Source organism: Pelodiscus sinensis, chromosome 2, assembly GCF_049634645.1.
Source record: "Pelodiscus sinensis isolate JC-2024 chromosome 2, ASM4963464v1, whole genome shotgun sequence".
In the NCBI taxonomy this organism is placed as follows: domain Eukaryota; kingdom Metazoa; phylum Chordata; order Testudines; family Trionychidae; genus Pelodiscus; species Pelodiscus sinensis.
In genome coordinates this window covers 104,318,211-104,336,415 of record NC_134712.1, presented here as the reverse complement: position 1 = coordinate 104,336,415, position 18,205 = coordinate 104,318,211, and the positions used below count along the sequence as shown (strand labels likewise).

Sequence of the window (18,205 nt, the reverse complement as noted above, 5' to 3'; positions counted from 1 at the left end):
CCCCCTCTGCTGGGGTCAGGGCTAGAGCAGCCACATGGTAAAACAAATTGTTTAACTGGTTAAATATTTTTGCCCATTTTTACATCCCTGCTGGATTCTATATCATTGTTTATACATTAGCAGCACTACAGCTGAATGTTATATTTCTAATGGTGATGTTCATGATAAGTACAAGACTTTTAAGGTACCAGGTTGAGTTTTCAGTGGTGTCAGAAAAAAATCTTTTTACTTTTTTTAAAATATGAGCAAATTTGATGTAGAATCATTGAAACCCAATGAATATGGAACCTTACAAAGCTATTTTTTAATCTCTTTGCCCCAGCTCCCCAAACTCTGGCTCTAAAAGTCTTAGATTTAAAGGCGACAATACTAATCTTATTGTGGAATTATGGAGCTTAATGTTTATAAAATGCATTGTTATCCTTAGACATTTTAGAAGTCCTAAGGATAACTCAATTAAAGAAATAGGGAGGCTGAAAAAGTATTCAAACTGAAATGTGGGCTTTTTAAGATGAAATTCTTTTAACTTTTCTTGCCCAGATGAGAGTTTTGGTTGTGCAGGGCTAATACAGTAAGGCTGTGTCTGCACTATAGCCTGTGTCGCCTCCCCTTCCCCGCTCCCAAACAAGCAATGTTACATGGACATAAGTGTGTGCATAGCACTATGTCAGAAGGAAGCAGCTGTTATCAACATACTCATGTCGCTCATGGAGGTGGGTGGTGAGGGGATGACTCTCTTTTCACCAGATGCCTTCCAGCAGTGCAACTGTATTGGCACAACTGCACTGCTGCAGTGCTCAGTGTATAGAATAATAGAATACTAGAACTGGAAGGCACCTTGAGAGGTCATCAAGTCCAGTCCCCTGTCTGGATCCAGGCTACTCAACACGTGGCCTGTGGGCCGCATGCGGCCCACGGCCCATTTGTTTGCAGCCCACGGATGGGAGACAAAATAAAAAAAGCAGTCAATAAAATGGTCTTCAGTTGATATGTGTTTTAGTCGTTAAATTCCTCAACTGTCATTGCTCATTAAAAGTGCTGTCATATGGGTGGAAATTAGGTAAATATTGCATTTTATTAATATCAGCAGAACTGACTTAAATAGGGCTTATGTAGTCTTGCCTTAATCGTTGTATTCATGCCCGTCAGTGTGAAAGAAGCTATTTGCATATATATTTGCATGTATATGCAACCACACTTAAGTTGCAGCCCTTGGCATGTGCTGTATCACTGTGGCCTTCAGGGCATCCAAAGTTGAGTACCCAAGAATAACCCGCACCCGAATATACACCGCGGTTTTTGCAGTTTGAGTAAAAAAAATCTTGTATACCCGCTGGGTATACAAGACTTTTTTTCCAAACTGTGAGGGGAAGGGGGGCTTCTATGGGTCGGGGAGGAGGGGGAATTAGCCACCCTCCAGATGGGGGAGCACTCACCCCGCCTGGTTCCCACGCGGCCGCACTACCTCCAAGCGGGGGAATGAGAGTGTTCCTCTGCCCCTTCCTACGGCTGTGCAGCCTCCAGCCTCCGGGTGGGGGAGCACTCATCCGCCGGTTCCTGCGCAGGAGTGTTCCCCCTGCCCCTTCCTGCGGCTGCGCAGCCTCAAGCCTCCGAGTGGGGGAGCACTCATCTCCCGGTTCCTACGCAGCCGCAGGGAGGGGCGGGGGGAGTGTTCCTGCACAGGAATCGGGAGATGAGCGCTCCCCAGGCTGGAGGCTGGCAACTGCGCAGTGGGGCAAGGGGCGGGGGAGCGCACCGCTCACCACCAGGTGAGTAAAAAAATGTTTGTATACCCTGCACCCGAGTATACCCTGCATGGGGTGTGTGGGGTTTGTAAAAACGAATATGACCCGTGAGTTTTATTCGCTAAAATACGGTAGCCCTAGATCATCTCTGACAGGTGTCTATCCAACCTGCTCTTAAATATCTCCAGTGATGGAGATTCCACCACCTTCCTAGGCAGTTTATTCCAGTGTTTTACCACTCTGACAGGAAGTTTTTCGTAATGTCCTAAGACGTGGCCTAAGAGAGTTGTTATCCTGCTGTGCATCTGTTGAGGATATTTAAGTGTTGTTAGGATGTATGCTAATTTGTCGGCTGCAACTGGTGTATAATATTATAAGCAATAAAGTTTGACCCTGTGGAATGTTGCTGTTGCTGAAACAGTTGCTGAGTATCACAGGATAAGTGGCATTATAAAATTATAGTTATCTTTTGAATATGTATGTAGACTAGGTTTAAATCTGCTAGTCTAAAATCTTGCTTCCCCAAAGTGCAGGTCTCCCCCACCCAAACCTGTTTAATCAGTTAACCACTTAAACATAATGTTTAACCGGTTAACTAATTAAATGGGATTTTACATCCCTACACTTCACTCTGCATCCCTCTTGAACTGGGTACAGGAGTGGGGCCATAGCTCTGGGAGAGGGGATGTGGACAGGTTAAGGGGACCAAGGCTAAGGCTACAGTAGGGCGTGGCGTTAGCAATAGGCTGAAGCAAGGAGAGGAACTGGGTGGTGCCACCTTGGCCCCTGTTGTGGGGCTGTCTGTGCCCCTGCTATGCCCATCCATATGTTCCTTTGCAAACCTCTAGGGGTTGAACCCCTCACGTGGGGACCTCTGTAATAGATTGATTTGTTTGTTGTATGTAATTTGGTCTTTGTAAACTATATTGAGAAATATTTATAAAACATATTTGTAAGGTGTAAACTAACTAGGAACAGTTACTAAAAGTAAAGCATTTCTTTTTAGAGGCACTTGAATATAGTGATGGGAACAGTGTAAGATTTTGTATTGGACAGAATGAAAGAGCAACCTTGGATTGCTGCGATTAATGTGAAATACTTTTTTTCCAGGGGAATATATAGAATTTGCTTATTGTTTATACTAATTCAGTAGATTAAATTATATTAAGATACTAGATTGTTATTCAATTTTGATACTAGATTATTATTCAGTTTTTTAAAAAATGGATGAATATTGAGCTTCCAGTATTTGTTTGTGTTTGAAACAGGTCAAACCAAATTTACTTCAGGTTGAGGCCTTGTAACAAGATCATGACTGAGGCCTTTATCTTGGAAAAGATCTCACATGCACTAAATTTACATATATGAATAATCCCAGTGAAGCCAGTTCAACTGTGTATTTGTCTGTTTGTAGAACTCCAGGCTGAGTTTTCATTTTCCTGAGACTGGTACTCATAAGAGATTTTTGTGGAACTGACAGATGGTTAAAGTACAGGTTGAACCTCTCTAGTCTGGAAACATCCATTGTCCAGAATGATTTTAGTTAGCTGGATGTCCACTTCTCATGGGTGGACACGGCCAAGTTTCTCACGGTCCCATAAAGTTTGTTTACAGCAACCAGTTCTAGCTCTTAGTGCTCTGTGCTGTTATTTAGCTCTAATTTATCCATGAATGTCCTCTTAACAGCCCAGTAAGCTGTGTCAGTGTTGATCATGCTGCTAGACAATACTGACCTCTCGTGGTCTGGAAAATTCTCTAGTTTGGAACCAGTCACGTCCTGAGGGTGCCGGTCTGGAGAGGTTCAACCTGTACTTACAATGAATAATAAGCAAAAATAAATTTTTCTTTACATGTGTATCTTTATAATTGTAAACTCAAGGATGTGGTTCATCCCTTTGTTTTAATTTTGGGAAATTGTTTTTGTGTTGATATTCATGGTAAACTCCTCAGTGTGGCATTTCAAATGTAAGATATATGTGGGAAGAAAAAATGTAAAAGTCCTCATCTACTCTTTCTGCTGTCTGAAAAAAATTAGTTTAATTTAGCTTATAATTAGTTATTTTCCTAGTATAAATTCATGATTGTGATTCTAGTTTCAGATGACTAGTGCATCTTATTGTGTTAACTTAGTCCAATTCTTCAAATTCTTTTACCTGAGAACAGTTTCCCTTTGACTTAATTGGAATTATTTCATTCAGAAAATGTCTGTAGCAAAATCGTGGATTTTGAGGTGCACAGTGAGTTGATGTATATCTCAAGCTATTGCATATATATCTAGAAACGTTAGCAGATGTTTCTTCATAGAATGCACACGATCAACACTAATATCTGAGAATAGAATTTAATTTTTATATTTAATTTTCTGTCATTGAAGACTCTTTTAAATGTTCTTGAAGATGCCTGCTGCTTGTGATTCGCTGCTTGAAGATATTGAGGATATTGTGTCAGCACAAGATGTGAAACCACATGACCGACAGTTTGTACGAAAGAGCGTTGTTCCTAAAGTGCGAAAACGCGGTTCACAAAAACATGTACAGGAAGATGACGATCCACCAAGTGATAGGTAAGTTGTTCTTTCAAAAAAAGTCCTTTGCATGTATATCATTCCAGTTTTCTAAAATAAAATGGAATGTGGCATTGCCACGTTACTTTTAAGTTGTCTTCAGATTTGCTTGTAATAAAAATGTTACTGCTTTTGATAAGCACACTTATAATTTGGGGCCAGACTTTCAAAAATACTCAGTACTTTCTATTGTGGCCTAATTGCTAAAAACTGAGTAGCTCCCGCTGAAACGCCTGATTGAAGTTACCAGAGTTACAGAATTGCCCAGCATCTCCTATTATTTTCAGAGACAATTACTGGGTTCTGAGAAGATTTGACAATTGAAACTTTTTAGTTAGGGTGCCTAAATGGGAGCTGAGCTCTTGAAAATCTCTCTACATGGGGGGAAATCATTTTTGATGTGGGGCAGGGGGCAGTTCCTAAGAATTTGGTAAGTGATCAAGGGCTGCACTTTTCCATGATATTAATGGAGGAGGTGCAGGGTCTGAGATGGAGATTGGGGTAAGGGATTTGGATGTGGTAGAGGGTTTGGAATCTGGGCGGCAGTTGGGGTGAAGGAGGTGGGTTATGATCTGAGGCAGGGCACTGAGGAGTGCAGGAGGGAGTACAGAGAGTTTGGGTTATGTGGGGTAGGAATGCAGGAGGGGGGATGGGATTGGGGTTCAGGGCCGGGGAGTGTGTATGTGTGGAGCAAGGGTGCAGAGGGTTTGGGTTACATGGGGTATGGGTGTAGGAATGGCTGTAGAGGGTTGGGGTACAGGATCTGGAAGGGGATTGTGACCTGGGGCAAGCATGCAGGAGGGGGTGCAGGGTCTGGGATGGGATAGGGGGTGTAGGAATGTGGCAGAGGGTTGAGGGGAAGGAGGGGTTGGGTTGCCAGAGGCAGGTTCTGTCCAGGAGATGCTTACCTGGGTGATATGTGGCCAGCAGTCCAGCAGGTTCCTCAGCCAGGCTCCCTCCCAAAACTTGCACCCTTACCCCATGTAACCCAAACTGTGTCTGCACCCTTGCTTCACCCATGCTGCCTCCTAGATACTGAACCCCAATCCCCTGCTGCCCCTTCTGCATTGCTACCCCACGTAACCCAAACCCTCTGTACCCTGTCCTGCACTTCAGTCCTCTGTCCCAGGTCACAGCCCTCTCTTCCCACTCTCCCTCCTGCTCCCCAATCCCTTATCCCACGCTCCCTTCTGCACTCAACCTCCATCCCAGACTCTGCACCTTCTCCATTAATATCATGGAACAGTGCAGCCTTTGACTACTTACCAAATTCTTGAGAATGGCCCCTATCAAAAATGTTTGCCCTGGTCTCAACTTTCGTGTGTGTGTGTTAACTTTAACCCGAGGCCTTGTCTATAATACAAAGTTTTGTCAGCTAAGATTGGTGTGTGGAGCAGAGATGAGGCTGATGTGTGTGGGGGTATTCCCCTCCCCTGCCCTCAGGACAAATTGTTTCAGCCTGCTGTCTCTCCATCCCTCCTACATAGTCTTGTATTTTAGTTGAAAAGCCACTAACAATCAACAAGGATGCCCCATGAATGATGAGATTGAGAAACCTGCATTATGTGATCGTGTGCTTGCCCATGAATCATTGCACATCCTTGCCTGCAGACAACTGCATAGTGGTATAACTGCTAGTATGATGTACTGTACTGATCCAGGGAGCATAGTGCGGACATGCAACAGCAGATTTCATTAAAACACTTTAATTAAAGCAGAATAATTTTTGCTGACAAAACTTTGTAGTATAGACAAAGCTGTACTGCTTTTCTGCAAAATTACGTGATTCTTATTCATTGGTCATTCTTGACTAGTTAGTATCTCTTAGGGCAGGGGTTCTCAACCTTTTTTCTTTGAGACCCCCTTCAGCATGCTATAAAGACTACATCACCCACTTATGACACAATAACTGGTTCTTCTTCGAGTGACCCCATGGGTGCTCCACTCCAGGTGTGTCGGGTTCATCCCGGCGCCACTGATCGGAAGATTTCATAGCCATACAAGGCCGGGCCGCGCATGCACCCTGTGCCGCTGGTCATTTTCGCCCTTTCTAACGAGCACGGCTCGGCCCCCCCGCCAGTTCCTCTCAACCGTCCTCAGTTGCTGACGGAAACTGCGATCTCTCTTCGGTCGCTTGCCTTTCTCTGAAAAAACAAAAACAAAACGCTAGTTCTGTAAATAGTTGATCTTTACTGTTAGTTATTAGTCTTTCTTTAGTTAGTTTAAAAAAAAAAAGGAAAAAAGACTAAAAGAAGATCATTTTAGTCAGTTGTGCGCTGAAGCGCTTTCCTTGTCAGTTTAACCGCCATGTCCGGATCACCCAGCTTTAAGCGGTGTGGGCAATGTAAAGAGGCTATGCATGCTTCTGATGGGCATACTCTCTGTTTTCGCTGCCTCGGGGAGTCTCGTGTCACAAGCAAATGTGCCCACTGCTCTAAACTGACTCCGAGGGCAAGAAGAAACAGAGACCTCCGCCTCAAACTCCTGCTTTGTGATAAGGCTCTTCAGCCATCAAATCCTCTGCAGCAGGAGTCTCATCAAACCCCGAAAAGAAGGGCATTATCCCCTGCAGCAGCCGGAGCTAAAAAGAAAAAAGCCTCCCCTGCCTGCTCCCTGACAGCGGTACACCCTCTTCCTCCGGTGAATCAGGGAGACCGGGGATTGGACAACAGCCGCTCCGCGGCTAAGTCAATTTCGCAGCCGCGATCCTCAAAACTGGGCAAGCAATGCACTGCTTCTGCCCCACCGGCAGCCTTCCCTCTCCATGGGGAGCACAAGCGGACTCTGACCCCTTTGGGGAGCAAGCGGCCCCGGCTAACGGCGCCGCTGGAGAAATCATTGTCTCCGGAACGGCGGGACATGCAGGGGTCGGCACCGGAGTCGGCTGTCCAAGCGGTCATGGAAGCGGTGCCACTTAGGGCTCCGCGAGACCGGGCGCCTTCGGCACCAGACAGACGGCACTGGGAGAGCCCGGCACCGCAAAGCGAGGACCCGGCACCGTCAGTGCAGCCGGCGCCGGCAGCTATCAGCTGTTCCGCTGCACACCCGGTGCCGCGGGAATTACCTGCATCGGCACTGAGAAAGTCCTCGCAATCTGCTCAGCAGCCTACGTCCAGACTGCAAACAGGCTCTCCCTCCTCCCATGAATCAGGCGCCCCATCTGTCAAAGAGATTTATCGCAGCACAGCAGGGCACTCTTCAAGTGTTAAAGGGCACTCATCATCAGCCCATACAAAGGCATCTGAGAAGTCGATCCCTAGGGATCATTCACTGTCTCCCTCTCCTGTGCTTTCAACATACCCTTTCCCACCCCATTATTTGGGACCGGGAATGGAACCTTACTATCCAAGGCATAGGTCTTCGTGTTCCCCGCAACGAAGATCTCGCCATTATTACAGACACATATCTCGCTCTCCGAGTTACTCTCCTCCAAGATCTCACCATACTAGACATGGCAGTAGATATGCGTCCAGACGACCATCTCCTGATTCAGACTACCGTTACCACAGGAGTTATTACACGGGGAGGCAGGGCAGATCACCGTCCCACTCGTATTCGTGTTGTTGCCGTCAGTCATCTTACAGACGCCACTCGCCAGTGGTCTCTGATCATCGACTGTTGCAGTCACCCAGACCACCTCCTAGTGCCCCCTCAATTTCGGTCCTGTCGGAGCCTGAAGAGGGCCAGATATCGGACACAGATAAGCGGGCGCCACAAGCTTCCCCACAGGATGCTCAATCATCTTCCCCCGATGACGCAGTTTTTGCAATGGACTCCTTACCACCAGATGACACCAGAGTATTTCAAGACCTCTTTAAGAGGGTAGCACAATCACAGGAGGTTCAGTTAGCGGAGGTGAAAGCGAAGCAATATAAGTTACTGAAGAATTTACACCCTAGACAGCAATCTAAGGTGGCTCTACCGCTGGATGAGGCAATCCTGGAGCCAGCCACAGAAATTTGGAATACGCCGGCTTCCACTACTCCATCATGCAAGCGAGCAGAGAAGAGATACTTTATATCTTCAAAGGGTGCTGAGTTCCTTTTTACTCACCCTCAGCCAAACTCGTTGGTTGTGGATGCAGCTCTGCAAAGAACAAAGAACCCGCAAGTAAGAAACTCGGCAGCAGACAAGGACGCAAAGAGACTGGACATATTCGGGAGGAAAGTGTACTCCTCTTCAACACTTCTCCTCCGAATCACAAATTACTCAGCGTTGCTTTCCAATCATAGTTTTGACAACATTGCAAAATTATCGGAAATTGCTCAGAGAATTTCCGAAACCGACAAAGTACTTCTCCGATCTATACTGCAGGAAGGCTATGCATGTGCCAGAGCCGGTTTGCAAATCACCATGGATGTGGCAGACACAGCGGCTCGAACAATTGCAACAGCAGTTTCCATGAGAAGAGCTTCATGGCTTGCAACCGCTGCCATACCGAAAGAGTTGCAATCTAAGGTCGAGGATCTTCCATTCGACAGAATCAAGCTGTTTGCGGAGAAGACGGACGAAGTGCTCCACACAGGTAAAGATTCCCAGGCTACCTTACATACCCTCGGGATGTATGTTCCACCTTTCCGTCGTAAGCGCTATTTCCCATTCCAAAGACGTTACGATTACCAGTTTCGCAGACAACAAAACCGTCCATATGATCAGAACCAGTCCAAGCAGAGGACACAGCGCAGATGCCCTCAGACAGCTAGGGCAAATAATGCAGTAGCACCCAAGCAGCAAGTTTGACTTTCAGGTCGAGGGCACGCCGGACATTCCGGTATCAGTCAGAGACACCACTCCCATTTTCAAACATCGGTTGCGACCCTACTATCATCAGTGGGTGGCCATATCATCGGACAGATGGGTGTTGGAAGTGATAAAATCCGGACTCACCATTCCATTCACATCCCTTCCTCCCCCTACCCCTCCCACCCCATCCCTTTTCAGGGACCCTTCTCACGAGACCCTCCTAAAACAGGAGGCTTATCGCCTGTTAGAAATCAGAGCGATAGAAAGGGTCCCAGACTGCTTCAGGGGAAAAGGATTTTATTCAAGGTACTTCCTGACTCAAAAGAAAACAGGGGGTTGGAGACCCATACTCGATCTAAGGGAGTTAAACCGTTATCTGCAAAAGCAGCGGTTCAAGATGGTGATTCTGACTACGATAATCCCTTCTCTCGACACCGACGACTGGTTCGTGGCCCTTGACCTCCAAGATGCCTACTTTCATGTGGCCATACATCCGGCGCACAGACGTTTCCTGCGATTTGTTATAAACAACGAGCACTTTCAATATTGTGTCCTTCCGTTCGGGCTGGCTTCAGCTCCAAGAGTTTTTTCAAAGACCCTTGCCGTTGTCGCCGCCCATCTTCGTCGTCTCGGAGTCATCATATTCCCTTATCTGGACGACTGTCTCATAAAGGGAAGGATGGCACAGGAGACGACTCGGATGCTTTCAACAGTCAGAGAGACTTTCAACTCACTCGGGCTGATAGTAAATGAACAAAAGTCCACGTTAATTCCAACGCGAAACATAAAGTTTATAGGAGCGGTTCTCGACTCCTGTACGGCGAGAGCATATCTGCCCATGGACAGATTCCAGGCAATAAAAGACCTGGTCAATCTTCTCCAAAGAACCACAACAATCTCAGCACATACTTGCCTGCGATTGCTCGGCCACATGGCGGCAGCCACCTTTGTTGTCCCACACGCACGTCTCCATTAAAGAAATTTACAGCACTGGCTGTCAACGGTGTATGTCCCCATGAGACACGACATACGCAAGTTGGTTACTCCTCCATCCCACGTGCACAGGTCCCTCCGATGGTGGACGAACCCATTAAATATTCTCACGGGAGTACCGTTTAATCAACCTCAGCCATCTTTTCAATTAACATCAGACGCTTCACTCATCGGATGGGGTGCGCGCATCCAGGGACGATGGTCTCACCCCGAGAGATGCCTTCACATCGACCAGCTAGAGTTGCGAGTGATCTTTCTAGCATGCAAACACTTCCTCCCCAGTCTGAGGGGCAAAACAGTCAGGGTGTTGACAGACAACGTAGCGGCGATGTATTTTATAAACAGGCAGGGAGGGGCAAGATCACGCTCCCTATGCGCCGAAGCGGTACGGTACTGGAATTGGTGCATACAGAACAACATAATCATAACAGCATCGTACTTACCTGGCATAGCCAATGTCATTGCCGATTCCCTCAGCAGAAGCTTCCCCACGGACCATGAGTGGGAGGTGAGGCTGGACGTACTTCAGAGCATCTTCTGCAGATGGGGAACGCCCCTGGTAGACCTCTTTGCGATGTCTGTCAACAAAAAGTGCCGCCTTTTTTGCTCCAGCGCGGGGATCGGCAAAGGATCTCTCGGCGATGCACTCCTGACCAATTGGAAAAAGTCGCTACTGTACGCTTTTCCACCAACAGTCCTCATTCCCAGAGTAATAGAGAAAATCAGGACGGAGAGAGCGACAGTAATTTTAATAGCACCAGTTTGGCCGAGGCAAGCATGGTACCCGTTCTTACACAAGATGTCACTTCGACCGCCATGGCCTCTGCCCTTGTATCGAGATCTCCTCTCTCAAGACCGGGGGTCTCTCCTTCACCCCAAACTAGAAACATTGCACTTGACAGCGTGGCTCCTGACTGGCTCACACTAGACGAAAAGCTTTGTTCACGTCAGGTCAGGTCCATATTGATACATAGCAGAAAGACATCTACGCGAAATACTTACCTGGCTAAATGGCGCAGATATTCCTGCTGGTGCCTCCAGAATAACGTTCAACCGTTGACTTCTCCACACCAAATTCTCGATTACATTCTTCATCTACGAAATGCTAAGCTTTCTCTGGCATCCCTCAGAGTTCACCTGGCAGCCATCAGTGCCTTCCATTACCCAATACAGGGTTATTCGGTGTTCTCTCACCTGATGTTGAAACGATTCCTGAAAGGTCTGACCAATATGAGCCCACCTCGAAGGCCGCCTCCCCCGTCGTGGAACCTCGACCTGGTACTCGATACAATTATGCATCCCTATTCGAGCTTCTAGCATCTGTACCTTTGCAGATGTTAACCATGAAGACCGTTTTCTTGCTCGCAAGTACGTCAGCTCGTAGAGTTAGCGAGTTAGGGGCGATAATGGCAACCCCCCCCTTTACTTCTTTCTTGAAGGACTTGGTAACGTTACGATTACACCCAGCGTTCATACCCAAAGTATCTTCATCATTTCATATCAATGAACCGATCATCCTTCCATCCTTTTACCCTAAGCCACACGCCTCAACGAGGGAGGCCCTGCTACATACGCTGGACGTTAGGCGGGCTCTTTCCTTTTATATAGACAGAACCTGCCAGTGGAGACGAACAGATAGACTTCTAATATCGACAGCGAACTGATCTAAGGGTGCTGCACTCTCCACTCAGCGCATTGCCAAGCTTATCACCTTGTGCATTACCACATGCAATTCCATTCGGGATAGACCCTTGTCTTCTCAGCCGCGAGCGCGCTCGACTAGATCAGTGGCGACATCTACCGCCTTTGCCAGAGGAGTTCCTTTAGCCGATATTTGCAGGGCAGCCACTTGGGCTTCCAGCTCTACATTTATGAGGCATTACGCTATAGTGCAGAAGTGGGAGGCGGACCATTCAGTGGCTTCTGCAGTCCTTTCAACAGTAAAACCTAAGTAACCCGGAGCGCGCTTAGTTCCGACTACTGCTATATAGTCACCTGGAGTGGAGCACCCACGGGGCCACTCGAAGAAGAAGGGGAAGTTACTCACCTTGTGTAGTAACGATGGTTCTTCGAGATGTGCCCCGTGGGTGCTCCACGTCTCACCCTCCTCCCCGCTCCGGGTTGTTTTCTTTCTTTCTCTTCCAGAGACCGAGCGGTGAGAGGAACTGGAGGGGGGGGCCGAGCCGCGCTCGTTAGAAAGGGCACAGGGAGCATGCGCGGCCCGGCCCGGTATGGCTATGAAATCTTCCGATCAGTGGCACCGGGATGGACCCGACACACCTGGAGTGGAGCACCCACGGGGCACATCTCGAAGAACCATTGTTACTACACAAGGTGAGTAACTTTCCCTTTTCTGCACATAAAAACTAGGGCTGGCATTCTGGGGTAGCTAACAGGACATATGCCTAGCGTCTTGTGTGATGGGGCTCCTGCAAAGTTATAGTGCTAAGGGTTTGGTTTCATCATCATGTGGTGGGGCAAGTCTAATGCTGGCCCTGCTTGGCAGCCCCCTGAAACCTGCTCATGGGCCGCAGGGGTCCTCGAACCCCTGATTGAGAAACACTGTCTTAAGACTTGTCTACACTTAGTGATGCAGAGGTGCAGCTGCAGTACATAGTGAAGATTCTACCTGTGCCCACAGGACAGCTTCTTCTCAGGATAGGCACTCCACATCCTCAAGCGGTGGTATCTTTGGTGACCGAAGAAGCCCATCCCTGAGTGATGCACAATAAATCCTCAGAGTTATGTGGCCTTTAACCATTTCACATTTTAAATGAAACAAGCACAAAAACAGGGTCCTTATCTTGTAAAATCTTTTTTTACACTTTCCCTTTTTTAGTAGTTTATATCCAACACAGTACTGTACTTTTTTTTTTCTGTTGCCTGAATGCATTTTTACAGTTCCAAATGAGCTGTGTGATTGATTGGTCAGTTTGTAACTCTGGTGTTTGTAACTCCAAGATCTGCTGTACTTATACTGACCTAATGTGGTAGTTTGCAGAGGTGAAAGTAAGTGGGTGCATCCTGGTGTGCAGCTCTGGCAAGAGCTGGCTGAACTGTGGCAAAAGGCAGCAGGGGGCTATTTAAAGAGCTGGCAGGAACCCAGGTTGCAATGGGACAGTACCTGTAAGAAATTTTAAGTTACTTTCACTGTTGGTAGTTTGTCAAGCCTTAGAACAGAAATATTTCTTGTAATTATCATGGCTGTAGTTTGGAGCAACCTTTTGTAGTCAAATTATCAATTTTCAACTAAAATGGCATGCCCTGTGTAGCAATAGTGCACATTTCTGCCACAATAATACTTTGGTAGCTCAAAGAGGTTGGGTTACAAAGCTTTTCATCCCTATCTCACTGGTCAATAGCAGGTTTGGATTAGTAGTGATGTTTAATAGCTGGCCTGTATGAATTAAGTTGAAAGTATATAGGTGAGGCAGCATGAAATGCTTGCAATTTAATTATACCTATTTCATGGATAGCTGACTTATTTTTAGTGCTTTCAATCTTTTATTGTGTAGGAATAATGAAATCTGGCTCTTAAAAAATTAGGTTTTCATTTTAAGTTTTTGTTTCCATATAGCTACAGAGTATAGTCTTCTCTTTCTCTATACTCTTTATTCTGAGGCTATCCTGTCTGTCTTTCTCTTTTCCCCCTGCACCCTAAAAATGTTGAATCTTTTCTTCCTTCTCTACCTCACAGAAGCTGGATGGAGGTTTACATGTGTGAGTCCCTTAACATACCGAAAGGGGGATTATAATTATGTGATTCGAGTGTATGATAGAGATGTAAGAGAGTAGTTGATTAGTTGACTACTCACATTCTTATCTCCCCCGCCCCCTCTTACTGCCTCAATATAGAGGCAGCAAGGGTTGGAACAGGAGCTGGTGTTGGGGTGAGCTGGCTTAAAAGCTATTTCCACCCAGCACTGTCTCTGCTCCCCATCCCCGCTGCCTCAATCAGAGGCAGTAGAAGAAGGGGGCAGGGGAGGCTGCACCGGCAGCAGCCCTTGGTTGCGGGGGGTCCCAGCAGGAAGTTGGGTCCTCCTGAAGCCAGGACTGAGTAGGGCTGGTGTGAGCCAGGACTGAGTGGAGCTGCCTTCCCTTATCAAGTAATCAAGTAGTCAATAAAAATTCTGTGGACTACTTGATTACTAAAACAACCTCAAGTTAACATCCCTAGTATATGGTGATCAAAACCTTATGTCCCTGAGTGTCTTTCATGTTTTACTTTGTTTTTATCTCTAACTTGCTTTCCTGATTTTATTTATTCAACAGCATTATTCCCGGTGCACAAAAAATCTGGATACGCACATGGGGGTGTTCTCATAATAATTCGGATGGAGAATATATGGCTGGACAGTTGGCTGCATATGGCTACAAAATTACAGGTAATGATCTCAGTCAAGCTACTTTCAGATTTTGTAGCTGATTTGTTTGAATATTTAGATTGAACCACAAGTGTAAAAAAGCTCTCTTTTGTCTTTTAATTAGAATTTACTTCACCCCCTTTAGCCTGAGCATGTTAGTTTGCTTTTTTGGATTGATGAAGTATGTTTTAGCTCACAAAAGCTTGTGCCCAAGTAAATCTGTTAGGGTTTGCCTACGCTTGCACCCTCTTTCGATAGAGGGATGCAAATGAAGGCATTCAGAATTGTAAATTAAGCCAGGATTTAAATATCCCACGCTTCATTTGCATGATTGTATTATGGCACTATTTCGAAATAGTGCTATTTCAAAATAAAAACGTTGTAGATGCAGTTATTTCGAAGGAAAACCCTTCTTCCGAAATAACCCTTTTCGAAAGAGAGTGCAAGTTTAGACGTACCCTCAGGTTTTAAGGTGTTATAGGACTCCGTGTTTTTATATTTAGAAGTCCATTCAGTAGTGTGAGCCATATTTATGGACCTCAAGAACTGCAGGAGTAGAAGGGACCTCAAACGGTCATCTAATCCAGTCCTCTGTATCCATTGATGCGTGAACTCTTGCTGCTTCACTCTAGGCTTTGCCTACACTCAGAAACTGTTAGTGAATTCCTAGCAAAGACCATGTAAACATAAAAACCAGGACTGTATAGCACTTTAAAGACTAACAAGATGGTTTAATAGGTGATGAGCTTTCGTGGGCCAGACCCACTTCCTCAGATCAAATAGTGGAAGAAAATTGTCACAACCATATATGCCAAAGGTTACAATTAAAAAAAATGAACACACATGAAAAGGACAAATCAAATTTCAGAACAGAAGGGGGATGAAGGGGGGGGGGGAAGGAGCGGAGGTAAATGTCTGTGAGCTAATGATATTAGAGGTGATAATTGGGGAATATCATTAGCTCACAGACATTTACCTCCTCCCCTTCCCCCCCTCCATCTCCCTTCTGTTCTGTTTTTTTAATTGTATCCTTTGGCATATATGGTTGTGACAATTTTCTTCCACTATTTGATCTGAGGAAGTGGGTCTGGCCCATGAAAGCTCATCACCTATTAAACCATCTTGTTAGTCTTTAAAGTGCTATACAGTCCTGTTTTTTGTTTCAGCTGCACCAGACTAACACGGCTACATTTCTACCACATGCAAACATAGTTCTAGATACGAAGGTACTCCTATTTTCTCAATCTTGAGTAGATTGAGACTTTTTGTACAAGCTAAATTAACTTTTTTCCCACATAAGGTGTACATTGTTTCCCATCTAGCCAATGTGAAGTGGGTCCAATTGTTCAGTAATGTGAATTAGCTGAAACAGAGCCTGCCTGGGTTGTTCGTTTGTTGTCATGAATCTTCACTCCAAGGAAAATGTGTGCCATTTTGAAGTGTTGGAGAGGTATTTTGAGCAGTAAGAGGTGTCTGTCGTGTATTCTTAGTGTACTTTGTATAGATTGGATTAAAGAACATATCTCAAAAATAATATGTTTCATGCAGGACCAATCTCTGATTGGTGCCACCTGATCCCAGGATATACTATTAGTGGCAGATCTGGGCAAAAGTATTTTAAAATGTGCTCTGAAAGTGGCTTAATTTGAAACATTTTTGACAAATTGATTTTTATCAAAATATGCTGTTTTGTGGAAGCTGGGGGGCAACTTCATTTCATGGAAGTAAGTGTGTGTGAGTGTGAGTGAGAGAGTGTGATTGATTGATTGATTCAAAACCTCTAAAGTTGTCGCGAAATGGAATTGTTTTCAGGCAGGTGGGAGAGCTCATGTATCTCCAGTGAGCAAATTGCTGAGTAGAGGACCTGCTTCGGTGAATACATAGCCTCCAGTTTCCTTGAGCTTTAACGATAGGCAAACGGTATTCTCAAGATGCTATAACATGCTACATTCTGCAATATGGTGTATTATCTATCCTATTGTAACTACCTAACCAGTCTTGCCATTCTTAAATTAGGGCATGGCAATTCTGCTGCCCTGCATGCTGGAATGGAGTGCACTCTATTTGCTAATTAATCATATTGTTGACTTGTTTTTAAAAATTTGTTTAAATATTAAAAAGCTTGCCAGTGCAAGTTTCTGAAATTTAAGTGACTTTAAATCACAGTTGATTCTTGGATTGTATGTGAAATCATGGAGTTATAAGCAGTGCTCAGCAAAATGAAAAATTGCCATACAATTCATTGTAATCTTTTAAATTGAAGGACCCATTAAGAGTGAAATATTGGAATACCAGAATAGTTTAGCAATTTGGAGGTAAGTATCTTATGAGGTTATTTTTGGCACACCATACAGTAATAAAACTGGCAGACTTTGCAAAAGAACATTTAACTTTTACATACAACTTTGGTCCTCTGTAAAATATTTAGCATTGCAGAGAAGTCCTAACTATTTGCAGGAGGTCTTAGTGAGCTGGGGCACTATCTACTTAACTTTCAATAGAGGTGCAAACAGCTCTTTGTGTAGATTCTTATTTCAGGAAGGATAGTATCAATTGACTTTGATTCTTATCTGCTTTGTTTTAACTACTCAATCTTCAGATACTCACTGATTCCCTTAATCCCCCTATTTTCTGTACCCTCTGCTCCCTGTCTCCCACCTCCCTTCTTTTTTTCCTCTCTCCCTTCCTATTTATTTTGGGTCTGCACATCCTAAACTCAGAACTCCAGTCATCTGAAGAAGTGGGCTGTGCCCACGAAAGCTCATGATACCATCTACATGTTTTGTTAGTCTATAAAATGCTATCAGACCATTTGTTGTTTTTTTTCTGTACAGACTAACTCAGCTACCCCCTGAAGCTTCAAAAATACCTCTGTTCACAGTTTGTTTATTAGACATGCACACTCTGATTATGTAGTGGTTCAAAGTTGCCAATACATATCTGAAAGAGAGTGATCCACCTGACTTTAAATTTAAAGGATTTTATTCTTTTGTGTTCATCCCTAGCAACTAGACTTCAAGGGAAGGTGAAGATATGCAAACCTATGGTGGGGAAATCCACTGCTCATAGGGAACATACTATGGGATTTCTTTCTAGTAAAGGACAACTTAAATAATATGGGTCACTCCTCTGCTCAGTTTCCTTTGAAGTAGCCAGATGGAGGCTTCAAAGGAACAAGATTCTGTGCCTCCATCTAATTGTGCTGTTTCTTATCGAGCCTCTGCTTTCTGGAGTAAATCCTGGTGATTTATGCTTGGGATATTGGTAGGTTGAATGTTAAACATTTTAAAAATTAAGGGGCAGAAACTCCTTTTTGCCTGAAGTGTTTCAGGCCCGAAGTGAATATTTTTAGAGATGTTTGAAACAAATTGCCAGGCTGCATTTGTCATAAAGCCATGGAGATGTACCTTGTGGGACTATTTTTGGAAGCTGGGGATGAAAGGAGTTGTTCAAAATTTCTCTAACACTTAATACTTCCCTAGGAACTAGTGCATAGATTTAATATGTAATTTTTCATAGAGCTAGTTCATAAATTGTATTTGCAAGGTGATTGGTTCTGTGCCAGTTTCTATGGTGATTGATAGAATTTGCCTTAACCTTGTATATAACTGAATTTAGGATATAAGCGACTAATTGACTAGTCAACTATCTGATAAGCAGAACTTATCGGATAGTCGACATGCTAGTTGACTAGTTGCCCCCCCATCTTGCTCCCTCTATCAGAAAGAGGCAGAAAGGGGCAGGGGGAAAGAAAGGGTACTGGTGTGAGCCAGCTTAAAAAACTGGTCCCCCAGCTG

General features: G+C 45.0%; 1 protein-coding gene across 13 annotated transcripts in view; it reads left to right on the top strand.

The window, feature by feature from the left end:
• Nucleotides 1-18,205, top strand: part of CDKAL1 (CDKAL1 threonylcarbamoyladenosine tRNA methylthiotransferase) — a 572,751-nt gene that overhangs the window by 8,380 nt on the left and 546,166 nt on the right. For 8 of the 13 annotated variants that reach the window (XM_006121831.4, XM_075921157.1, XM_025183989.2 and 5 more), the window contains 2 exons: nucleotides 4,120-4,308; nucleotides 14,317-14,429. In XM_006121831.4, the coding sequence (XP_006121893.2) occupies nucleotides 4,130-4,308; nucleotides 14,317-14,429 (292 nt within the window). In that variant the 5' untranslated portion in view covers nucleotides 4,120-4,129. The remainder of the gene's footprint in view (nucleotides 1-4,119; nucleotides 4,309-14,316; nucleotides 14,430-18,205) is intronic. The other 5 variants (XM_006121835.4, XM_075921158.1, XM_025183990.2 and 2 more) reach the window with 2 other exon arrangements.